The following is a 26066-nucleotide window of genomic DNA, read 5'->3' as shown; positions in this document are numbered from 1 at the left end:
CCAGGCACGCCGGGTGGCAGTGCAGCCGGAGGAAGTGGTAGAGGAGCCTGTCCGCGCCGAGCCCGCGGGCACACACTACCAGCCCGTCCGCGTCCAGTAGCTCCAGCACCAGCTGCCGCTCATATTCCAGCAGCGGCGCCATAGCCGTCGGTCGAGCCGACAGTCCCCGCTCCATGGGCGCCCTTCCGGGCCTCGGCCGAACGCAGACGGAGAGAGCCGAGCCCGAGAGGACGAGCGTCAGCCGAGCTCTGCCGAAGAGGAGCTGAAGCCGAGACGGGCGTCTCCCGAAGGGAGCCGAAGAGAGCCGAGCCGGAGAAGACGAGCGCTGGCCGAAGAGGAACCGAGGCTGCGACGGGAATTTCCCGAAAGTAGCCGAAGAGAGCCGAGCCGAGAACACGAGTGCTAGTCGAACACAGCCGAAGAGGGGCCGAGTGGAGCGAAGATTCATAGAGTCACAGGGCGGTGCTAGCACTCCAGACAGGTACTCCCTACAAGCCTCAGGCTCCACCCCCGAGCCTTCAGTCGTTCTAAAACCATAGTAACACAAAGACTTATATTTTTGATATTTATTTTATATATTTAAATGCCATTTAACAAAGAAAAATCAACCAAAAAAAATGAGCTCGCGTGTCACCTCTGACATGCGTGTCATAGGTTCATGACATCTACCTCGTCTGGTACCTCGGATATGAAAGTCCAGCGTCCTAGACCTGGACCTAGAAAACAAGCTACCAAAAAGTAGGAGAGGAGAATGAAATTCAAGTTTAGATCCCAGACCTTTACAATTGAGAAAGTTAATTGTCAATCTTCCAAGTGTTCTTGTTCTTCAAGAATGTTTTGAGTAAGTAGAATAGCTTACTAATTTCAGGGCTCTTGCTTCTCTCGGAAGGTCTCGAAACAATAAGCTATCTAAAATAAAGTCTCAACCACGTGTTCCGCAGCAGCCCTGTACTGCCTTCCACTAGAGCAGCGGTTCTCAACCTGTAGGTCGAGACCTCTTTGGGGGTCGAATGACCCTTTCACAGGGGTCGCCTAAGACCATGGGAAAACACATATATAATAACATATTGTTTTGTGATTAATCACTATGCTTTAATTATGTTCAATTTGTAACAATGAAAATACATCCTGCATATCAGATATTTACATTACGATTCATAACAGTAGCAAAATTACAGTTATGAAGTAGCAACGAAAATAATTTTATGGTTGGGGGTCACCACAACATGAGGAACTGTATTAAAGGGTCGCAGCATTAAGAAGGTTGAGAACCACTGCACTATAACCTCTGAGCCTCAGTTTCTTCGTCTGTAAAGTGGGAGGGGGTAGAGTAACAGTGTCTATCTGTGCCCAGTGCCTGAAACACCTGACTGATAGGAGGAGCTCAACAAATAGTCACCTGGAAGGTGACCTGGAGTGAATACAGACTTAGACCAAGATTTTCTTGAACATTGTAAACTTAATTCATTTTAATCTCTGCATGCCCCGTGACCCTAGCACAGGACCGGCACAGGACTGGTGCGGGAGAGCACTTGCTGGGAGAGTTGGAAGCAGCCATGGATGGGCAAGTGGGCACAAAGATGTGTGCACGGGTGGGTGGATGGACAGGCATGTAGCTGGATCAATGATGGATGGAGAAGTCGGACATCTGGGTGTATAAATGTGTGCTAAGTGGGGGGAGTGGAGGGATGGTGGGTGGGTGGGGTGAGGGTAGAAGAAATAAATACGGTAAAATATATACTTTTAATATATACAATGTTTCCCCCCAAAATGTATACACACCTTAACAGCTGATAGCTCAATTTTGAAAATGAAATGTTTTTAAATAAATACTGCCTTTGTAATTATTCAAAGTGTATTCATGTATTTTTGGGACACCCTATATTACAAATATGTACACACTCACTCACCACACAAAGTTTTCTTTTTTTAAAAAAATGTATTTTATTGATTTTTTACAGAGAAGAGGGAGAGGGATAGAGAGTTAGAGACATTGATGAGAGAGAAACATCGATCAGCTGCCTCCTGCACGCCACATACGGGGATGTGCCCACAACCAAGGTACATGCCCTTGACTGGAATCGAACCTGAGACCCTTCAGTCCGCAGGCCGACATTCTATCCACTGAGCCAAACCGGTTAGGGCCAAAGTTTTCTTTTTGATATGAGATAAGAAGTAACCCTGATTTAACCCCCAAGTTTGTCACTAACATTTGACAAACCTCTGAACATGAGTGCCAACTAATGAGTGCCTACCAATATCCTAGGAACTATGCTAAAATTGCCAAGGCATTTTTGCTGATTTTACAGCAGTTTAGGAAAAAAATTATGAATCACAAGTAAATGAAGTTACATATTCAAAAACTTAAGGAAACCTTTACTACATTGACATATTTAGCAATATCATCATCACTAATAAAAGCAGACTTAGAACTGGACCCATTTCAAAGCTTTGATAGTGCTCCCGGCACTTTTGGCGAAAGACAGGAGTGTGATTGAGCTCCGGCACTCTAGGGGTTAATATCCTTTCACAAAATCCTTTCATACGGTGAAATTTCTGTAATGAGGCTGTATGATACTTATCTCCCTAATTCCTTATTAGTGAACATTTAGTTTGTTTCTCCAACCCATGGTCTTTGGCACCAATTCAAGGTCAATAGGAATCCCCAAGTTGGGGTGTGGTGAGGAAGGAAACTTTATTCCATCAACTCTGGATTGCTGAGATGTCTTTGGTGGTTCAGCTCCAGCCAGGGAAACTCAAACACCACTGGTGGAAGGGAAAGTGTATGGGCTGAGTCCTAGGGCAGCTGATTTTTATAGAGGAATGGCTTTGTTCCTGGTCTCTGATTCGTCCATCCTCATGCAAATGAGGACTGCAAATCATCACAGTTTGATTGGTCCCAAACGCACTGTTCTGATTGGTCAGAATGGAGCCTCTCTGATTGGTCTGTGAAGGTGCTGCAGGGGAAGTCTGAGTCCTATTGGTCAAAATATGATTCCAGTCTAGAAAAGCCGCGGCCCCGGCTGGAGCGGCATTAGCAGCAGCGCCGGCTCAGCGTGCGGACGTGTCTCTAGCCTTGTTGTTTCTCCAGCGGTGGCAATTCTGTTCTCACTACAGCGCCAGGACGAGTCTGGTTCGCGTGCGACCGCGGAGATCTCTCTCATCTCGCTCGGCTGCCGGAAATCGGGCTGAAGCGACTGAGTTCGCGATGGAAAGAGAAAAGGTACAGTTCCGTAAACTCTTTATTGGTGGCTTGAGCTTTGAAACCACAGAAGAAAGTTTGAGGAACTACTATGAGCAATGGGGGAAACTTACAGACTGTGTGGTAATGAGAGATCCTGCAAGCAAAAGATCAAGAGGATTTGGTTTTGTAACTTTTTCATCCATGGCTGAGGTTGATGCCGCCATGGCTGCAAGACCTCATTCAATTGATGGAAGAGTGGTTGAGCCAAAACGTGCTGTTGCAAGAGAGGAATCTGGAAAGCCAGGGGCTCATGTAACGGCGAAGAAGCTGTTTGTTGGTGGGATTAAAGAAGATACTGAGGAACATCACCTTAGAGACTACTTTGAAGAATATGGAAAAATTGATACCATTGAGATAATTACTGATAGGCAGTCTGGAAAGAAGAGAGGCTTTGGATTTGTTACTTTTGATGACCATGATCCTGTGGATAAGATTGTGTTGCAGAAATACCATACCATCAATGGTCATAATGCAGAAGTAAGAAAGGCTTTGTCTAGACAAGAAATGCAGGAAGTTCAAAATTCTACAAGTGGAAGAGGAGGCAGCTTTGGTTTTGGAGACTCTCGAGGTGGTGGTGGAAATTTTGGACCAGGACCAGGAAGTAACTTTAGAGGAGGATCTGATGGCTATGGAAGTGGTCGTGGATTTGGGGATGGCTATAATGGGTATGGAGGAGGGCCTGGAGGTGGCAATTTTGGAGGTAGCCCTGGTTATGGAGGAGGAAGAGGAGGATATGGTGGTGGAGGACCTGGATATGGCAACCAGGGTGGGGGCTACGGAGGTGGTTATGACAACTATGGAGGAGGAAATTACGGAAGTGGAAATTACAGTGATTTTGGAAATTATAACCAGCAACCATCTAACTATGGTCCAATGAAGAGTGGAAATTTTGGTGGTAGCAGGAACATGGGGGGACCATATGGTGGAGGAAACTATGGTCCTGGAGGAAGTGGAGGAAGTGGGGGCTATGGAGGGAGAAGCCGATATTGAGCTTCTTCCTATTTGCCATGGGCTTCACTGTATAAATAGGAGAGGATGAGAGCCCAGAGGCAACAGAACAGCTTCAGGTTATCGAATAACAATGTTAAGGAAACTCTTATCTCAGTCATGCATAAGTATGCAGTGATATGGCAGAAGACACCAGAGCAGATGCAGAGAGCCATTTTGAGAATGGATTGGATTATTTAATAACATTACCTTACTGTGGAGGAAGGATTGTAAAAAAAAATGCCTTTGAGACAGTTTCTTAGCTTTTTAATTGTTGTTTATTTCTAGTGGTCTTTGTAAGAGTGTAGAAGCATAAAAGCTGTTAGCCAGGATCATGGTGTAATAAGACATAACGTTTTTCCTTTAAAAAAATTTAAGTGCTTGTGTAGAGTTAAGAAGCTGTTGTACATTTATGATTTAATAAAATAATTCTAAAGGAAAAAAAAATATGACTCCAGGAACTCCTTTATAAGGATTGACTCAGAAGTTAGGAACACAGTGTAGGCAGTGTGGGAGGCAGGCCCCTTCGTGCAGGCCTCTCCCTGAGTTGTGGCTTTCATAAGAGGCCCCTGTTTAGAAACAGCTGTTAGGCTTTCTTTTTAAATTTGAGCCCAGCGAGCCACCTACTAAGCTCTTCTTAGTAGGTATCTTCTTTCTCCAGTTGTCAGTTTCCACTCCCCCTGCCCCAGTATTATAGATAATATTTCACTGAACATCTTTATGCATAAATTCATCTGTGCCCCTAAGGTACACTTTAGAAATGGATAATTACTGGGCTAAAGAGAAAAGACATTTATAAGGCTTTTCATTACATTCACAGTGCCACACCACCCTCTAAAAAGCCTGTACCAATTCACATTCACACAGTTTATAAGAGTAAATCTGCTTCTCTACCTCGTTACTGCTTAACCCAGTATTTTATTTACATTTTGTCAAGATTAAAACAGCATAGAATCATTCCTGAAGACTGGTTAAAGGGAATGGAATGTCTGCAGACATTCTACATACAACATTTTCAATGAGAGAGGTATCAATCTCTCCAGTTCTGCAAGTGAGAAAATGAAGGTTCAGGGAGGCTATGTAACTGGGGCAAGACCACCAAGCTAGTTAGCATACTACTTAGATTTAGGTCAGGACATGGTGAGCTAGGTCAGGACTCAACACATAGTTAGAATATGCAGTTGAAGTGACGATGCTGAAAGTCAGACCTGACTCCCAAGCTGTGGAAGGCAGAGTAATAATGGCTCCCCAAAGATATCCACATCCTAATCCCTGGAACCTGTGATAATGCCCTTCACATGGCAAATAGGGCTTTGCAGATGTGATTAAGATGGAGATTTCAAGATGGGGAGATTATCTTAGGTTATCAAGATGAGCCCAGTGTAATCACAGGGAAGGAGAGAGACAAGAGGCTCATAGTAGATGTGACTATGGAAGCAGAGGCTGGAATGATGTGGGAAGAGCCACACGCCAAGGAATGCAGCCTTTAGGAGTTGGAAAAGGCAAGGAAATAAATTCTTCCCTTAAGCCTCCAGAAGGAACACAGCCCTGCCAACCCATTTTGGACTTCTGACCTCCAGAACCAAGAGATAATAAATTTGTGTTGTTTTAAGCCACCAAATTGGTGGTAACTTGTTATAGCAGAAAACTAATACACAAAATAATAAATTTGTGTTGTTTTAAGCCACCAAATTTGTGGTACTTGTTATAGCAGAAAACTAATACACAAGCATTCACTATTTCTATTACACTGAGCTCTAAAAATGAAGTCCCCAACTGATCAAAACAAAACATAGATAGGAGTACATGGTGAAGTAATACTTTTGGAGGGTGATTGGTCAATACATACAGAAATTTAAAAATACCTGTGGAGGTACATACATATACATGCAGGTATATTCATCCGATGAGTGCTTACTGGGCATCCACTATGTGTCAGGGACTGCACTAAGTGCTGAGGGTTTATCAATGAGCAAAGCAGGCAAGATCTTTGCCACCATAAGACTTATATTCTAGTGGGGAGCTTGTGTACAAATGTAATGATGTTTACCCATTACATTATTTTGTGAGCTACCATTATTTCTCAGGAAATTAGGAGGCATTAGGAGGTATTTTTACTAGGAGACTAGTCAAAATTTCTTCATGCATCCCTAAAAAGTGGGGTATCATGCAACCAGCAAAAGCCGTATGTGGCAAGATACACAACATATGCTATTATATACTGAAAAAAAAGCATTTGCAAAACAAAAATGCATAGTATCTTCCCATTTGTCTAAAAACATCAGCAAACAAACAATACTTTCTCGTGACTGCATAGAAAAGCTATTAACAAAAGCAGTTATTTCTGGGGTGTTGAAATGAATGGTTGGTATCAGGGTAAGACCTTTATATCTCAGTTCATTCCCTTCTGTTTGACTTTTTTATAATGAACTTAAATTGCTTATAAAAAAACAAAGAAAAAATTTCCCGGGTGCTATATAAATATTTCATCATCACTAAAATATATCACCAGGTGAATTCTACATATAATATATGTGCGCGGTGGGTAATACTTAATGTCAAAAGTTGGTATCTGGGGAGCAACTTTTGTAGATTCTAACAGATTGTGTCTAGACATTTTAGTTTTGTCCATGGGGAACATGAAGGGACTAGCCCCCTTTCCCCCACTTGCCATGTAGCTGTCACAATAATTCTCCAACCTTTCTTTCTTTTTTCGATAATCTGATCACCAGAGCTGCTGGAAGCCAGTCCATCCTTGCTGCTTGACACAGTCGCTGCAGGGAAGAAACATCCGCACAGCATGTTTCAAGGGACCTGGTGTATATGGCATACTATTCTTAATATGTTTGTTCCCCTTCTTGGCGCTATGTGTTTTAACCAAGGTCACCTCTCCGAGAAAGGTTGTTTCCCCAGGTGGGGATTTTTCCCTGGAGTTAGGGAGGGAATAAAACCCCTTAACTAAGTGCCAGGTGGGTAGTTAATCACTTTAACTACGAAAAATCACACTTAAGCTACATAATCTTTACTCCCTGGAATGGAGATAAGAAATGCCCTAACCTTTGGAATAGAAATTGATAGGATTAAAATCAACTGGTATAAATACAGATGTAACAAGACAATCAAACACAGAACTTGGCTGGAGATCCCAACTATGCTGATGAACTGAACGCTGCCTCCATGTCATTCCTTCTTCACTGACTCTGTCCACACCTTTGGGAACCCCTGGACCTGCTGGAGCTGGACCCCAACACAGAGCCATCTTCCCTCCAGGTCACTTTGCAAGTTTCAGTTTAGCCCAGGAGGACACAGGGCAGGCTGTCATTTTTGGCCTTTGGCATTGGGCTGAGAGTGAGATTAAGCATCATTTTCCTCCTGACCTGAGATAGAGCCCAGCACATGTCCATTACCCTTAGCTTGGCTGCCATAGGAGGCCATCGTAATTTCTCTTAGCCATCTCGGTGTTTCACATATAGTGTGTCCCCAACAATGTACACACACACTTTGAGTAATTATAAAGGCAGTGTTTATTAAAATAGTTTCATTTTCAAAATTGAGCTGTCAGCTGTCAAAGTGTGTATACATTTTTGGGGGACACCCAGTATATATGTTAATGCCTAGTAAAGCCAGAGGCTGGAGAAAGGATAAAGAGCTAACACTTCCTGGAATTAACTCCTCTCCTAAGCCTTAGAGTTTGCTTGTATGCTTTAAGGGTTCAGGCGCTCAGTTTGGTTGTCTACTAGCTGTGTGACCTCATACAAGTTACTTAACCTCCCTGTGCCTGAGTTGCCTCATCTTTAAAATGGGGTTGATAATATGACCAACCTCATGGGTTTGTTGTAGATTAATTGAGATGAAGAATATAGCAGGATATGGCTATTCAACCAATTTTAATTCAGAAACATAATGACAACTGCTTAACATGATGCAACCTATTCTAGGACATGAGGCACATGTGCCTCTAAGATGGAAACCAAGCCTTCCTCCTTACTTCTTTTTTTAAATATATATTTTTATTGATTTCAGGGAAAGGGAGAGAGAGATAGAAACATCAATGTGAGAGAAAATGCCTCCTGCACCCCTACTGGAGATCGAGCCCACACCTCAGGCATGTGCCCTAACCAGGAATTGAACCATGGTCTCCTGGTTTATAGGTTGATGCTCAACCACTGAGCTAGGCCGGCCAGGCCCTCCTTACTTCTAAGGAGCCTTTGATGCCTGGATCTCTAATAAGGAGAAAGTAGTTTGTGGTTGTGAGTCATTTGAGCTCTGGTTTTAAAATGATTGTGAGAGGAAAAGAGGAAATTAGGAGGTATTATATGGAGGACTAAAAAGAGTGTGGGAAAAGAGTGTGGGTTAAGAACTTGAAGGAAGGCCTCAGTGTAGGGAACGAGAAGTAAGCAAGGAGGTTTCTATGGGACTGGAAAGCGCCGTGACCAGCTCGCAGGGAAGATGTCTTACCCTATTTAGAAGGACAGGACTGAGAAAGAGGCCAAGAGGCCACATGTCACAGTCTCCCTTGCCCAAGAACCTCCTTGCCCTTACTGCCAGCTCAGATGCCCAATATTGCAAAGCTTTGAATGCCATCCTGAGTCAATTAGGTTTGAACACGTGTCTTGGATGGTCTCCATCCTTTAACATAAATTCAGAATACTCTTGGATCAATCTCCATGATGGCAGTCGGAGTTTTGTGTCTATTGGTTGCAACAATACTTGTAAGAGGCTACTGTGAATTCAGCAACACTTGCATATAGATTTGGGACGTATTCATCCCAACAGCATCTACAAACATTTGCAAAGCTTTGTTAACATTGAGAAGTGTCTTACTGATTCTGTCTGCAAGCAGTGGTTGGTACACACTGGACTGGGGAAGCAGTTGCAATACCTGCGGAGTTCTCCCAGGACCTGACATCCATAGGCAATCCACTGGCGTGTATCACTTACATGAATTCTCTGAAAATGGAGTCACCGGTGTGCTAATACAATACGAATTCTGTATCATAAGTCCACTGAGAGTAGTATTTAGTTAACGAATTATTCCTCATGGAGGGAGAGGGAATTTAATCAGTAAACGAATCTTTCCTCTTGGAAGTAAGGAATTTTTTTTTAATATATTTTATTGATAGAGAGGAAGGGAGAGGGATAGAGAGTTAGAAACATCGATGATAGAGAAACATCGATCAGCTGCCTCTTGCACACCCCACACTGGGGATGTGCCCGCAACCAAGGTACATGCCCTTGACTGGAATCGAACCTGGGACCTTTCAGTCCGCAGGCCGACGCTCTATCCACTGAGCCAAACCAGTCAGGGCGGAAGTAAGGAATTTTGATGAGTGTAATAAAAATAAAACTACTTTTACTGTTTGACAAGCCATCCACCATTAACAGAAAAGGAAAAAACAGTAAGAATGAAACAACATGAAAACTAATTAGCTGCCCCTCTTTGCAATGACAAATAGGCTGTTCTGAAAATGATAGTGGTTCTTATGGATTAGGCAATTAACCTTTTGTAGGGATTTACGAGCAGCCCAAGGAGGCTCTCCCACGGGGAAAATAATACCCAAGTCAGGCAAGCTCTGTGAAGTGTGTTTTTCCCTTATTTATAGAGTTAATGGGGACATTTCTTTTCCTTTACTGCATCCTCTCTCTTAGAATGTCTTTGGAGAAGGGGCAGTGGACGGGACCAGCTACATAATTTGTGGGGACGAGTGGGAAATGAAAATGCCGGGCATCTTGATAAAAAATTATAGAGAATTTCAAGATGGCAACAGCAGAGCAATCAACCAGACTTAGGGCCCTGCTGAGCATGGGGCCCTGTGTGACTGCACATGTCTGGGAGTTGGTCCGGCAAAGAGCTTTGACCTTGCAAATGACATTGTTCTCAGAGTTGTCAGTCTTTGTCAGTAGGCACCGATGATGCTGTTGTTATAAATATTTGCCTGATTTTGGAGTCAGAGGCTCTTGTGGAGGAGGGGAAAGTTGGTGGTGACGGGGGTCATTTCTTTGGGCATCTTATTCACAAGGGGATTTAAATGTAGATGTTTGATGTTTTCTCTAACTTTAGTTCTACCTACAGTCTCGTAGAAGCACAGATAGGAGAAGAAGCACAGGTGGAAGAAATCATTAAATTTGGGTGTGATTATTGGACCACATTACTTGTTGTGACCTGTGACTTAATATTAAAAGGACACAAACCATGTAATTTTAATTGTAGGACCTTGTCATTGAGGTGGAGTCTGTACACAGGATTAAATTTATAAATTGTAAGTAATAGATATTGTCCCAAGCATACATGCAATGATACTATGATTATCAAAAATATCTGAAGTAATAACATTTTGCTGCAACCCCTGTCCCCAAACCTTGTGGCTTCTCATTAATCAGAAAGAGTTGCTTTTTTTTCTACTCAGATATTTTTTAGGGTTTTTCAAGTTTGTTCTCTATGACAGTTTTCTGCTTTAAACACCTTGTGGCTTCTCATTAATCAGAAAGAGTTGCTTTTGTTAAGTGAAAAAAGCAAAGTGCAGAGTGCTATATAAAATAACTTTTTGTGATTTATGCTTGACTATACATAAAGATCCCGGCAGCATCTATAAGAAGCCAAGACTGTTGGTTTTCTATTGGAAGAAATTGAACAGATGGGAGGGAGAAGGAGAGAAAAAAAATTTCCCCCCATTGTGTATCTTTTATTTTTTTTGAATCATATAGTTAAGAATGTATTAAAATTTAAACAAAAATAACATATAAAAACTGAATTCAATAAAAAAAGATATCAATGATCATGTATTGCATCTTGGGTTAAAGGCTCTAAGTTGTTAAATAAATCAATCTAAATTATAGCCTATTTGAAAAAAATGTTCTGTCTTTTAATTTTTTCATGGCCTGGTCCTTTCAGCTTTGAGGTGCTTTTTTTTGGAGTTTGCTACTTATATTTTTCTAAGAATTGCCTTGGGGTAAATGCTTCCTCCATAAAAAATAGGTTCAGAAAATTCAAAGTTGGCTCATTTCAAAAGTGGAATTGATAATTACTTAACATAGATCTACTCATTGCCCAGTTTGACCTTCACAGGAAAGTATGATATATAGCATCGACATTTAGCGCAGCAATTACGTTTAGAAGCAAGACAACTGCTTGGAATGACAGAAAGGAGGAAAGAGTATGATCGTTTCTGTATCATTTCTGTGGGAGAATTGAGGTTGTGGAAAAGCCTATTTGTGGGAATTACTCTAAGATAAATGAATCAAAAGGTTAGTTCTTTACCCAATCTGGAAAAATGAAAGTAAATGGCATTCTTTCTCTTTTTATCTCCTATGCCACTTTCAGGTAACTCCTTGATTTTTCAACAAGAATTTTATCAAAGAATATGTGGGTCAGTCAGCGCAGTGGATGCTGTGGGGTGCCACCCTGGTCCCCATCCCCACAGCCTATTCGAAGCTAGTACATTCGTTGTCCTGTCTGCTGGAAATGCTGGAGGCCAGCAATTCTCATCCAAGTCTCTAAGGCTTGCTCTCAGCTGAAGAGGGCCACCTTGCCCAAGGTCACTTCTCCTTCCTGGGCCAAGCTGTGTATAAGTGGCGTGGACATATTTGGTGTTTGGCAGAGCTCCACATTGGTTCCTTGGCCTATGGAATAAAAACGGTCATAGTGGGAGCAGGCCATCAGCAAAAAGCGACCTCCCCTTCACTCCAGCCATGTAGTAAATAAAAACCAATATTGCAGAGGTAGCCATACTCATCATAGCTCACTTAACTCACTGGTCTGGCCCCTACAAAGTCAGGTGAATCATGGTGGGTGAGAGTGAATATTGCAAACTCAACACAGTAGTAGCCCCGGCTGCTTTGGAAACCCACCTGCCAACTCTTTGACATTCTTCCACCAATAGGTGCTGTCCAGGTCTCCTGCCCCTTGATCTGGATGAGGCTTTGTAACTGCCTGGATGAGTAAAAATGTGCCCGAAGTGATGATACTGTGCAACCTCCAAGTTTAGTTGAGTAAGGGCCATGCTAGTGTCTCTTGGGACACTTACTCTGGGAGCCTTCAGTTGCCATGTAACGGTGTGTGTGTCAGAAACTGAGTTCCAGCATTCAGAAGTAGATCTGGAAAGCTTCTGATTCTTTTTTGAGAGAGAGAGAGAGAGAGAGAGAGAGAGAGAGATTGAGACTAGACATTTCAGTCCTTGGCTGCTTGAGCTTTCCCAGCCCAGGGGACAGACATGTGAGAGAAAAAGCCTTTGCGATGACCCCAGCCTGTCACCAACTAACTGCAAGCACATGAGAGATGCTGAATGAGGATTGCTTAGCTGAGCCCAGCTGGCCTCCAGAATTGGAGCAAAATAAACGTGTTGTTGCTTTAAGGCACTGTTGCGGGTTGTTGCGCTGTGACAGATAACTGGAGCACAGCTGCCCTGCCGATGCGGTTCCTTTTGAAAGTCTGTAGCAGTGTATCTGTGGGTGCACTCACCGTAGCCAAAGGAGCCCCAGCCAGGGCATTTCGGCCCAATGGGCTGGCAAACACAGGCTCTGGAACCAGGCAGGCCTGCTTCGGCGTCGTACCAACTACGCGGCTGCGGGCAAGTTCCTTGAGCCTCGGCCTTTTTTTCATCTGTAAAATGGGTATACAGAGCATGAGTGGGAGGGGATAGGGGGTAACTTGGGGATAAGGACACATATGTATAACTTAATAAATAAAAAAATTTAAAAAATGCGTATACAGAAATGAAAGGCAACTCATGAGAATGTTTGAAGATTAACTGAGCTAACCTGACACATAGTCAGAGCTCGGTAAGTATTAGGAGAAGGATATTTTTGAATGAAGGGAATTCCTGCAAGAACAGAGCAATTTGGTGAGTGGAGATGTCAAGAGACAGTACATGGGTAATTTTGTCACTGTGAGCTGCAGCTTCAAAGAACTATATTTCATATCAAATTGTCAGCACTCTGAGGAAACATATTTCTCCTCCAAGTATTTTATTCACCACTCAATTTGTTCCTAGCATCTGTTGAATATTAAAATATATTATTAAAATTAAGTAAAGAAAATACATTAGGATGAACTTTTCCTCAGTTCTTTTTCTAGCAAAATTACTATGGTTCCAAAGAAAAAGAATTGAAATTACATAAATGGAAACTCAATATTAACTCTTTGGGTGAACTTATTTTGAGTGAACAATAAATCCAAGGGAAGGAACTGAAGGTAGATGTAGAGATTCAATTTGGCTTAAATGTAGATGCATTTTAGCAATCAGAACCAAAGTCCCCTAGTGAACTAGAAGTACTTCCAAAAATGGGAGAATACATCAAGTTTAGAATATGTCTAATTATGTTTTAACACAATTCTTGGAACATTACATTTGTAAACACTACTTTTGCAGATTTTTTTAAAGAGGAAAGAGGTAGAGATTGGTAAAGATTGCATGGAGAAAACATACATGACAGATAAATTAAAATAAGCAATGGCCACAATTGTCTATTAATAGGTCATCTATTGCAGAAAATGGAACCAGTAAAGTGGGAGATATGCTAACAATTTTCCCCCCAAAACTAAGAGGTTGAGGATAAAGACATGAATATCAACTTAAGAAGAAAGAGAGAGAGAGAGAGAGAGAGAGAGAGATTATAAGGAATTGGCTCACATGATCATGGAGAGTGGCACGTTCAAATTAACAGTGGGTCATCAGGCTCAAGATCCAGAAAAGCCAATCATGGAGATGAAGCCCAGAGGTAGTCTGTTGGAGACTTCCCTCTTACTTGGGAGAAGGTAATTCTTTTTGTTCACTCAAGCCTTCAGTTGATTGGATTAGGCCCACCTACATTATGGAGGGCAATCTGTTTTACTCCATTGGTTAAAATGTTAAGCTCATATAAAAACACTGTACCCTTGCAGAGACTTCCACAATAATGACCAAATATCAGGGTACCCCAGGGCCCAGTGAAGTTGACACATAGAATTAACCATCACAATACATTAAGTTCTTTAATGATAATAACCAGGATCTAAAAGGACAAATTATATTCATAAAACTGGGAAATGTTGAGGAGTGAAGTGAAGAAAAGAAATACATACAGTGGTGTGCTGGTAAACCAGCTCTCCAAAAACAATGTGATGTCACCAAATGTACAGGTGAAAAGAGATGTGTACAGTCAGCTCTGTGAGCCAGTACAAGATGCCTCAGCACACCCTGTCTATATATATGTGCAAAGATGCTAAATTCTCACCTACTTTTTCTCTCATTCATGCTTCATTTTTTTGCTTGCATTTGCCTGATAGATCTTTCTCCATTATTTTAATCTTCTCTTTTGGTATATATAGTTTAAGTAAAATCTATAAGTTTTTTTTTAAAAAAATCTTATTTAAAATTCCTAACCATTTGACAGGGAAATTTAACCCATATATATTTATTGTCACAACAAACATGTTTGGTCTTATATTTGACCATTTGTTTTGTAATTACTGCTTTTGTACTTGCATCTTTCAAAATATTTTTTCATTGCTTTTTTTCTGCTCAGATATTTTTTAGGGTTTTTCAAGTTTGTTCTCTATGACAGTTTTCTACAGTGTCCTTTCTGCTTTAAATGATCCCTAATGTGGATTTAATTCTTCTCTTAGAATTTAAGTTCTTTTAAAAAAATGTCATTTGGCTGTTTTTTTTTCTTTTTTGTCTTCATCTCTTCTCATTCCCTACTTTTATTTCACAGGGGATTATTGATTTTCTTCATTTCTCTTCTTCTTTCTCTCTTTCTTCCTTCCTTCCTTATCTATTTGCAGATAGATATAAAATTACTATTTACCAAATATATTTTAAAAATTCTATTTTTTAGACAATCATTTTTAATTTATGCTTTTTCTCTGATCTTTAGGATAAATAATTCTCTTTCTTTATGCTTTATTACCTTTTTTATAGGCCTCCAATATGAACAATAATTTTAAGGAAGCAAATCATTCCATCATTTAGTTAACTCCTACCAAAATATTGCCTATAAACAATAAGGTCTGTGATATTTTATGACAATGAATTATGAATCCCAAGTTACAAGAGCATGCAAAAAACAAACAAACATACCCTGTGTAATTTTTGAAGTTCCAGAATGAAAGTAGTTTTAAAATAACTTATGATCTGTAGAACGTATTTTCATCTACTGAGAGGAAAGTCTAGATATAAGAGGGATAGTTAGAAATTTATATAGAAGAATAATATTTGGTATAAACATTGCCTCATTTTGGTAGTAATAATTAATTAAATTAAAAAATTAAATTTTATTTGAGGTTTTCCCAATAGCCTACCTAAAATTTGATATTTTAATCTTAATTCATCATATTTAGGGTGTTAATAACATAAAGCAATTGGATATTTAAAAATATGTTTAGTGAAGAACTCTCAAAAAAAGCAATACTTGTTCATAGTCATCCTGCCTCTTCTTGCCTCTCTCAGGATCAGTGAATTTTAAGTGCATCGGCACCAGAAATTTATGAATATACAAGTATCTATGCTCACACATCAGGCTTAGCAAGTCCTTTGTAAAAGTGGAATAACTTCACATAAGATGTATGCCGCTTTCCAAATGTTGTTTGTTTCTAAGTGTTCCTATAGAGAAATGTGAGAGGTGTCTATTTTTATAGTCTTAGAGGCACATACATTTTGGGCGCTGGGAGTGAGAAACACCTGCTGGTGTAGAAAGAGCCAGAGACACTCTATTTTGACTTCAGACCAGCTATCAAGATTCCACAAGAGCACCTGTGCTGAGAATTAGTCAGTTTCTGCTCTCAGGGAGAGAGAGAATGAGAGAGATCAATTTGTTGTTCCACTTATTTACCCATTCATTGGTTGATTCTTGTATGTGCCCTGACCTTAATGTATTGGGAGACACTCTAACCAACTGAGCTACTGGACCAGGGCCAGCCCATAATTTATTAAGAACTTTGTCTTAAATCAGATTCCCTAGAATCAGCCCTGGGAATGAGGATCCCTGTGTGTATCAGCCAGGGTTCTTTCAGAGAAGCAGACCATAGGAGTAATATGGAATAGGGGGTTTATTAGAGGGTTGAAAAGTAAAACAACTGAGAAATTATAATCGGGAGCATTTTCTTCTAAGTCTCTCATACTTCTTTGTTGTTGTAAGGGAAGGATGAAGGAACATGCTCAAAAAGTACATTTCCTTATACAGCCAAAGCACAAAGATCTAGGCACAACCATTAACTAGATCGATGGATCCCAGAATTTTATTTTGCAGATGGACACAGCAACTTAAAAAAAAATGGAGAAAGTTATGGGTGGCTGCCAACTTTTTATTTTGCCAAATGAGAGCATTAGATAAGCAATTCCTAACTATGATCAGCATCAATTCACAAAAGTAATGACATTTTAAAACCAAAAAACTGTAGGAAGGCGATTCATTATTGTTAACCTAGCAATTATGAAGAACCGAATTGTCAATTTAGTTTTATAATAACATATTCCTTGTTTTTTCCTTATACAACAGGTCAGTGAACAATGTCAGGGGCAGGCATTGGTGTACAGGTACATTTTGAAGAACAACTGAACTGAGTAGTAACTGAATGGTTTCCTCTCTTTCATTTATGTGCATATCTTATTCCTCGCTGCATCTGATTTTGTTAATAATTACTTCACAGAAATAAATGCCAATCTGAAAAAAGTTCCTGATTTTCAATTTTTTTTTAACTCCAATATTTTCTTCTATCTGACCCATACTGGGAAGCTATGTTGAAGTCTCTTGTTGGTGATATACATTAAAATCTCATAACTTAGTTGGAGGGAAAAAATTAGCCTGCCCAACATTTCCTTTATTATTGACCAGACATGTTTTCAAAGTTACTTTGTTTCTGGGAATTCTCAGAGAATCTGGATAAATGACTTCCCTCTTGCTTTTCCCCTCAGGGTCTTGTTATTCTTTTAAAGCTCCTATTACATCAGCGCCAGGTAAATGCAGCAAGATGTATGACTTCAGATTGTTTTCAAGCAGCGCAATTGTAACAGTGGAAAATTATAACCCATCTCACCATTCCTTTGACATTGTTTCTATAAATGCTGACTCTGACTAATAGGTAGCTTGTAGATAAGCAGCATGCTTGTATAACAGCGGTTCTCAACCTGTGGGTCGCGACCCCTTTGGCGGTCGAACGACTCTTTCACAGGGGTCGCCTAAGACCACATCCTGCATAGTGGGGGTGAGTTATGGCCTGGTCTACAGGAGGAGACGTGGAGTGAGGACAATGGCAAGTCTTAAAAGAGACCTCAAAGGACTGTTTCCAACATGGCTGAGGAGGAGGAATGAGGCTATTCAAAACCGCAAGAAGAAAAGGAATGAACCTGTATTTCAATGTGGCTGTATTCATTGCCTATTACATCCAGGTCCTTTGTCTGGTGTTGCTGAGAATGACATGAAGAAGTCATTTTAGGCATACACCGTATTCTTGTACTCATTTAAGTTGTAACACATTTTTTGATGTATTTCAATTTTTAGTAGCAAATGTGTGTATAAGGGCATCTTTAATAAACTTGAGGCATATCTGAAAAAAAAAAATCTCATAACTTAGTTGGAGGGAAAAAATTAGCCTGCCCCACATCTCCTTTATATTGACCAGACATGTTTTCAAACTTACTTTGTTTCTGGGCATTCTCAGAGAATCTGGATAAATGACTTCCCTCTTGCTTTTCCCCCAGGGTCTTGTTATTCTTTTAAAGCTCCTATTACATCAGCGCCAGGTAAATACAGCAAGATGTATGACTTTAGGTTGTTTTCAGGCAGCGCACTTGTAACAGTGGAAAATTATAACTCATCTCACCATTCCTTTGACATTGTTTCTATAAATGCTGACTCCGACTAATAGGTAGCTTGTAGATAAGCAGCATGCTTATATACAGCGGTTCCAGGGGCAGGCATTGGTGTACAGGTACATTTTGAAGAACAACTGAACTGAGTAGTAACTGAATGGTTTCCTCTCTTTCATTTATGTGCATATCTTATTCCTCGCTGCATCTGATTTTGTTAATAATTACTTCACAGAAATAAATGCCAATCTGAAAAAAGTTCCTGATTTTCAATTTTTTATTTTTTTAACTTCAATATTTTCTTCTATCTGACCCATACTGGGAAGCTATGTTGAAGTCTCTTGTTGGTGATATACATTAAAATCTCATAACTTAGTTGGAGGGAAAAAATTAGCCTGCCCAACATTTCCTTTATTATTGACCAGACATGTTTTCAAAGTTACTTTGTTTCTGGGAATTCTCAGAGAATCTGGATAAATGACTTCCCTCTTGCTTTTCCCCCAGGGTCTTGTTATTCTTTTAAAGCTCCTATTACATCAGCGCCAGGTAAATACAGCAAGATGTATGACTTTAGGTTGTTTTCAGGCAGCGCACTTGTAACAGTGGAAAATTATAACTCATCTCACCATTCCTTTGACATTGTTTCTATAAATGCTGACTCCGACTAATAGGTAGCTTGTAGATAAGCAGCATGCTTATATAACAGCGGTTCTCAACCTGTGGGTCGCGACCCCTTTGGCGGTCAAACGACTCTTTCACGGGGGTCGCCTAAGACCATCCTGAATATCAGATATTTACATTACGATTCATAACAGTAGCAACATTACAGCTATGAAGTAGCAACGAAAATATTTTTATGGTTGGGGATCACAACATGAGGAACTGTATTTAAAGGGCCAGAAGGTTGAGAACCGCTGTTGTATAAGAACCCTAGGACTAACTTCAGAAGATACAGACTCTGACCTTCAAACATAGAACCAAGACGACAAAGAACCAGGATGACCCACACTAGACCATCACTTGACCAATTTCGAGGTCCTTATTGGAATGGACTGTGCTGGCCTGCACGTAGAGAGCTTTTCAACCTCCTTCCCCGTAATTTCTTTGTTTTGCTTTCCCTCTCCCTCCTTATAAAAACCTCTGCCTGCACTGAGATGTGGAGATGGGCTTTGCAATGAGAGCCCTCCATCTCCTCAGGTGACTGTCACTTGAACCACTTTCCTTTTGCACCAGCATCTGTCTCACAAGTCTGGTTTTCTTGGTGCAGGCAGCTGAACCTTGGTTCCAGTTACATGATTGACAGTCCAGTTGACTTGGTCAAAAGCGAGCAGCCACGACCATTCATTTTTAAAGGTTAAATTGTTGATTACTGCTTATTTGTTCTTTAGGCATTTACATGCATTTGCTGACTTTTGGTCTCTGGTAAAAAGAGGTAAAAGATGGCAGGTGTATGCCTGAAGTTCAGGATGCCATGGAGTCATACAAGGGACTTTGGGTTTTATTCTGAAAACAATAGCTGCATTTGCACATCCTCATTATTAAAAAAAGAGAGTGTCTTTTCCTGATAGTATGGAGCAACCTCTGAGAGCCGCTCTCATTGGACCCTGAAACATTCTGGCTAGAGGAATAGAATCATGCTGATTGGCTAGACTCAGTCACATTCCTACTCCTGGACTAATTATCTAGGGCAGGAGACAGCAAATGGCAGTCCAAGGACAACCTGCTTATTTTTTAATAGTTTTATTGGAACACAGTCACACTCATTCATTTTTCAGTGTTGCCTATGGCTGCGTTGATGCTACAATGGCAGAGATGAGTAGTCATAACAGAGCTTGTGTGGCTCACAAAGTCTAAACTGTTTATTGTCTGGAACTTTACAGAAAAAGTTTTCCAACCCCAGGGGCAGGGTGTATTAGTTTTCTCAGGCTGTCAAAACAAAAGCACAGTCTTTGTTGTCTTATGATTCTGGGGGTTAGAAGTATGAGATTGAGAAGTCACTAGGTTTCATGTGAGGCCTTTCTCCTTGGCTTATAGATGGTTGCGTTCTCCTTATGTCTTCACATGTTTTCCCTTTACATGTCTGTGTCCAACTGCCACCTTCTTTTCTTCTTCTTCTTCTTCTTCTTCTTCTTCTTCTTCTTCGTTGTCTTTGTCTTCATCTTCTTCTTCTATCTTTATAGTTCAGATTATTACAGATGTCAACTGCCTTCTCCTTATAAGGACAGCAGTCATATTGGATTAGGACCCACACTAATGACCTAATTTAAAATTAATTACCTCTTTAAAGACCTTATCTGAAAATACAGTCACATTCTGAGGTTCTCAGGGTTAGGACTCTAACATATGAATTTGGGGAGGGGGCACAATTTAGCCCAAAACAAGGATAATATGGGCTTTAATTGGCTATGGTTGGGTCACATGTTCCACAGTGAGGGAAGGGCTGAGAGTGAGGGAAGGTTATTGTTAAGTAGAAACCAGAATCTTATCATCAAAATACAGAAGAATGGGTGCTGGGTGGAAAAAATTATGGAATGGTATGTTATCATTGGTTTGAAACCTCTAGAAGAGAAAAACATGTGTTAACTGGAAAGAGATCTGAAGAAAAAAAAATTCATGTTTGGCTGTGGGTGAACTGACCTGCTATATGAATCAGAATACTATGTTAGTGGAAAAAATATATACAACTATGTTTGGATGCAAAATAAATCCAAAAGCCATAAACACAAAAACCTTTTTTTTTTTTTTTTTGCAACACAATTTTGAGCTATTGGTTGTGAAAACACTGGCATTGAAGACCAAAGGAAAATAGAAAAATGTACAAGATAAAGTGCCCACAGATTGTGGATTTACATTAATTGTATGGATCGCTGCCAGGACCAAAAGTCCACATTAGCAAGTTAGCAAGGGTTCTTACAATGGTAGACTTGGAGGGGTAGGTTGCCCAAAAAGAAAAAAACATCAGGCAAAAGGTACAGTTTGTTATGTCTGGGAAAGGAATTCTTGGGCCAAAAAGCCAGAAAGGGAAGAATAAGAATGACTCAGTCCAGTGGATTGTTTTCTTCACAGTCTCTGAGAAGAAAATTACCCAGATAAATTAGGAATGAGCCAGTTTAATGTTTCTCAAAGTGTGGTCTCAGAGCATCAGCATCAGCCTTACCTGGGACTTGTTAGAAGTACAGGTCTTCAGGCTTACCTCAGAATGACCAAGTCAGGAACTCCAGGGATGGGTCCAGCAATCTGTGTTTTAACAAACCAAGCAGTGACTCTGATGCATGCCAAGGTTTGAGAACCACTGAGCTAGTGAGTTCACTCACATTTGGAATGAAATCTTTAAGCCAGGGATTGCTGTATCAATTAGAATAAGGATCAGCGGATGCATAGAAAAGAAAACCAAATAACTCTGGATTAGTGAAGAGGGGTGTTCCAATCAACTGGCCAGGGCAGGTATTCTTTCTTTTTAAGAACATAGTGGCTCTCCTCCCCACTTTCCCAGGAAGGTGATAAAGATTTGAACAGAGAGATCTGGAGAAAAGTTTTGGGGGAGCATTGTAACCCTGAGTTAGGCTAAGCCAGATCAGGAGCAGAGAGGATGGCATCTGAAGGATTTGGCCTTGTGAAAGGTCCATGTTTGTAGGGGGTTTTCTTTTGCAACTCAAAGAAAAGCCCTATCCCTGGCCGGTGTTGCTAAGTGGTTAGAGCTTCAACCTGCACACCAAAGGGTCTTGGGTTCGATTCCCAGTCAAGGGCACGTACTTGGGTTGCAGATTCGTTCCCTGGCCTAGTTGGGGCACGTGTGGGAGGCAACCAATCAATCTGCCTCTCTCTCGTCGACATCACATCCATGTTATTTCTTTCTCTCTTCCCCTCTCTCCTTTCCACTCTCTCTAAAAATCAATGGAAAAAATACCCCCAGGTGAGGATTAAGAACAAGAAAAAAGAAAAGAAAAGCCCCAGCAGTGAGGACTTGAAACTTTTCCTTCCTATCTCAGAGTTTCCTCCTGCAGCTGACCTTGGTCTTCAATAAGGAATGTCACAGTACAGAAACTGCACACTTTGTGGGGGTGACTGTGGGGAGAATGAAGGAAACTGAACTAAGGGGAAGAGAAGTGTTTCAGAGGAGACAGATGTAAGAGTGACAATTGTGCACCCATGTACTTGTGGCCAAAGGGTGTAACATGTACCTCCCATGGTACAAGAGACAACTTGAGATGGTACTCAGAAACAACATCAATAGCATCTGAAATAAATGAGCTCAATGGAATCAGCTGAAATGCATACCCTTTGCCCTTCCACCTTTCCTCCTTTTTTTTTTCTGCCTGGTACATGGATGTGGTATCTGGAGCTCCATCAGTCATTTTTTGACCATGAGGCGACATTGAGGATAGACGCCATATGCTGAGGATAACAGGGTAGAAGGAAAACAGAAGCTTAATTGCATGATGTACATCTCCTTCTAGCCTTGTTCTGTCTACCTCCGGGCTTCGTTTATGTGTGAGAAAATAAACCCTGAATTTGGTGAAGCCACTGTTATCTTTCAGGGATTTGTCACTAGCTGCTGAATGCAATTCCTAGCTGGTGCGGAGACATTCTTCACTGTCTCTGTGATGTGCTCGTAGGCACATTAATCACTGTTGTCATTAATGTGAAAAATGGCAGTGGTTTTATTAAAGGGGAAGTAGACGCTAATATTAAGCTAGTAATATCAATAATAAGCATTCGTGGCGTGCTCTGAAGTCAGCTGCAAACTGCCTTTACCCTAATAGAAGACGCCACTTCCAGCTGCAGCCAAGATCTTGGTAGCAACCGCAGGATCAGTGCTGTGACTTGCTGGCTGTTTGAGAGGTCACGCCAACTTGGGTAAACTGGTAATAACGCTCCTGCTGCATTTGAGAGTCTTTCGTGCATCAAATAAGATGATTTCTTTATAAACAAAAACGATTCATGTCAACGTGAGAGCCAGGTCACACGGTGCTTGAGTAGATGCGTTCAACAAATTGACTGGGAGTAAAAAAGTGTGGCAGGTTTCATCTTTCCATAGGGCAGTGGAGGTGAGCTCACATTGCAATGGTGGGAGGAAATGAATGAGTGGACTTTGCTTTACTTCTGGTAAAGGGCATCGCATGCATTCTACCAGGGTCGCTATTGCCTCCAAGGGGACAAATCCTGGTGTTGGGGGTGTGTGTAAATAAATCTTATGCTTTTTCTATATAAGACCAGATATAAACAGTGCGAAAACATATCCAGGATATCATGGCGGGAGGGGAGATTAGGAAAATAAAAAGCCGAAAAAGCCTGAGGGGCATTGACAATGAAAATAAGGTTGAGAAACGCTGGTGTATCTAGCGGGGTGGATTATATTAGTGGCCCCCGTTCGTCAATCCGTCACCCCATTTCTTGACTTTGGGTTCAGCGTGTCATGTGTTTTGGCCAGTGGGACGCTAGAGCCTGTCACACGAGCAGAGGTTTGCAATGTGCTTGTACAGTAGGACTTATTCTCTTGCATTCTAGTGACTAGGAAACCACTGCTCCTTCAGTTTGGGGCCCTGGAGCAAACCTAAACTGAAGGAACCCAGAGCTTAGAGCCAAGGCACCCACTAATTGCAGCCCAGATCAGCCAGACCATCCGCTCAACAGACCCATGAACATACGAGAACAAATCCTCGATTTGTAAACCACTGGGGTTGGGGTGGGGAATATCTGTTATGCAGCATTATTATGGCAATAATGGCCTGATCTGGGGTTCCCTCACAGTGGGGTTCTGCTTTCTGAAGTAATCAGTTACACTTCTTAAAATTTGGGCCCCAATTGCAATGGAATTAGCCAAGTTCTACTTTAAACTTGACAGAATCCTTCTCTCTCATGTAGAAACGGCCTGGCGGTATTTCAGCCTCTGTTCCTAGCTCTGGTCTGGATTCCACTGAGGCTGCCACGAATTAGATGGAAGTGGACTGCAATTTCATTGGGAGGCTTGGGTGCTTCGTGGCCTTTGCTGGCTTCTTACTTCCCCTGGGATGTCTGAACTCCTGCTGTTATTTGGTGTGGTCCCCGTCTTTACTTGGGCGCAGGGCGTGAAGTGAAAATCAGTCACTTGCCAGGGTGCTTTTTCCTCTCTGTCTTCAAATGTGTAACTCTCTCAAGACTCGGCTCAGGGTAGATAAAACAGTTCTGCTGCAGATGTTTTTGATGTCACATAGACACAACCACATTATTTCATCTTTGAAGAGTCATTTTAAAGAAATTTTTCACAGGACTCACTAATGCATTGGTTTCTAACTGGAGTTACTGTTCATCACAAAATTTTATGGCTTTAAAATATTTCGTGTGTGGTAGGGAAAAACAGCATTAAAATAGATTATATTTAAGAATGCAATTAGTGAGTAGTCAAATGAATGAATGTATTTAAATCCTAATCAATAAAATGCAAAACATGATATATTAATTTTGCATATCCCTCTAAGCATGATTACAACATAAAAGAAAATTCTAAATTAAATTCAAAAATCACAATAACTCTAATTTATGACTGGATTATGTCAGGGTAACAAAAGCACAGAGTTATAAAAAAAAAAAAAAGGATGGCATTTGCACACCACCAATACATTTGAAAGATATAAATATAAAACCATAAATAAGCTTAACTTTATGTTCCTGAATTTTTATATAGTCAGGAGCCAAACTTTTCTCATTTTCTAAAAGCTTCCCTTGCCGTAAGGTGTTAGAGAACCTCATTTGTTTCTGAAGTCAGTTGATGGGGCCTTTATACCCTGCAGGCCAGCATTTCCCCAGCCGGCAGTCTCATTATTGTCTAATCCTTTATATTAAAAGCAGGGCCTATGGGCCTGCAGCACTGGCCTCACCTGGGAGTTGATAGAAATGCAAAATGTCAGGCCCTGCCCCAGACTTTTTGTATCAGAATCTGCATTTTAACACGACCCCCAGGGGATTCCTGCGCATTGTTAGTGAGAAGCAACAGAATCTATCTTTATCACCCTTGAGGTTCCTTCTATGTCCCTGGGAACGACCATCCTTATATAGGATTTCTTTAAATGTCAGGTTCACTGAACAAATGCTCAGCCAAAGCCCTTGATTTGTAGGACCCTTAACAAGGAGGCAGAGAACTTGGACTTGGCCCTGCTTTCCTGAAGGAGGTCAGCTACATGGTGAAGAGAACGGCCCCTTGACAGTAAATTACTTTGTGTAGAGAAAACTTGGCTGGAATGGACTGGGCTTGGAGTGGAGAGATCTGCATTGCAGCTACCACATGGGACTGGGTGACCGCTGTTGGGGCCCACCTTACCCTACAGGGCCTGCTTTTAAGAACCCTACAAGTTCTTAAAAGGCTGAATTTGAGCCTTTTGGCTCAAGACACCATAAAACAAGACTTATAAAGTGTCTCATTCATTGAGCACTCACTATCTCCCAGGCACCGATCTAGCTGCCTTATGCACTCATCTCATTCCATTCAAATCCTTCTGAAAAGTAGCTCTCACTATTACCATCTTATAAATGAGGAAACTGAGGCTCAGAGTGGTTGAGTGGTTTTTCCAGGAGCCATTGGCCCATAAGTGGTCGGGTGGGATTTAAACTCAGGACTGTCTGACACCAAACCCAGGCTCTTCTTACTCCATAAAGAACTAAGTTCCTGCTCTTTTCAAAGCAATGAGCTAGGGGTTAGAGCTTCAGGCTTTGTGTCTAAGGTTGCCCAACCCTCTCCCTCCCCCAAGGACAATGGTCAAGAAAGAAGTGAAGTGCCTGGTGCCTTCCTCCCTCTGTCCCCACAGCAGTGTGTCCAGGTGCGGGAGTCCAAGAGGCCTTCCTGGACTGTACTCCCTAGAATTCATAATGCTGAGTGTGTGAGCCACTCAGGGACCACAGACTCCACCAGCCATTGCTGCTTAGTCTTCTTGTCTCATGACAGGGAAGGAGAAAGAGAAGTAGGAATGGGCCCACCCTGCACAGGCACAGAGGAGAAAGAGGAAGGGTCTAGGTCAGCGGTTCTCAACCTGTGGGTTGCGACCCCTTTGGGGGTCGAACGACCCTTTCACAGGGGT

The 26066-nt window shown here is 41.3% G+C and overlaps 3 protein-coding genes across 4 annotated transcripts in view; 1 reads left to right on the top strand and 2 right to left on the bottom strand.

Moving 5' to 3' along the window:
- The window catches only part of ERCC4 (excision repair cross-complementation group 4), a 31132-nt gene extending 30902 nt beyond the window's left edge, over nt 1-230 (bottom strand). The window contains 1 exon segment of the mRNA XM_005871971.2: nt 1-230. Coding sequence (XP_005872033.1) covers nt 1-175 — 175 coding nt within the window. The 5' untranslated portion in view covers nt 176-230.
- A 2908-nt stretch (nt 231-3138) lies between these two features.
- LOC102241247 (heterogeneous nuclear ribonucleoproteins A2/B1) lies at nt 3139-4380 on the top strand. Of its 2 annotated transcripts, XM_005871970.2 has the most exons (2): nt 3148-3929; nt 4050-4380. In XM_005871970.2, exons 1-2 carry the CDS (start codon nt 3209-3211, stop codon nt 4232-4234), a joined length of 906 nt encoding a protein of 301 aa, XP_005872032.1. In that variant the 5' UTR covers nt 3148-3208; the 3' UTR covers nt 4235-4380. The 2 variants fall into 2 exon arrangements, with proteins under 2 accessions (XP_005872031.1, XP_005872032.1); XM_005871969.2 differs by having other exon boundaries at nt 3139-4380.
- A 7358-nt stretch (nt 4381-11738) lies between these two features.
- Nucleotides 11739-26066, bottom strand: part of LOC102263328 (F-box only protein 31) — a 188811-nt gene continuing 174483 nt past the window's right edge. The window contains exons 3-6 of the mRNA XM_005872047.1: nt 12989-13050; nt 12690-12830; nt 12080-12161; nt 11739-11851 (exon numbers count right to left, since the gene is read on the bottom strand). Coding sequence (XP_005872109.1) covers nt 11739-11851; nt 12080-12161; nt 12690-12830; nt 12989-13050 — 398 coding nt within the window. The remainder of the gene's footprint in view (nt 11852-12079; nt 12162-12689; nt 12831-12988; nt 13051-26066) is intronic.

This window comes from Myotis brandtii, unplaced genomic scaffold (assembly GCF_000412655.1).
Source record: "Myotis brandtii unplaced genomic scaffold, ASM41265v1 scaffold363, whole genome shotgun sequence".
In the NCBI taxonomy this organism is placed as follows: domain Eukaryota; kingdom Metazoa; phylum Chordata; class Mammalia; order Chiroptera; family Vespertilionidae; genus Myotis; species Myotis brandtii.
This window is presented reverse-complemented; position numbering and strand designations above follow the sequence as displayed.

What these genes read in the sequence shown, in the direction of transcription:
- LOC102241247 (XM_005871969.2), top strand. Translation starts at nt 3,209, where the DNA reads ATGGAAAGAGAAAAGGTACAGTTCCGTAAACTCTTTATTGGTGGCTTG.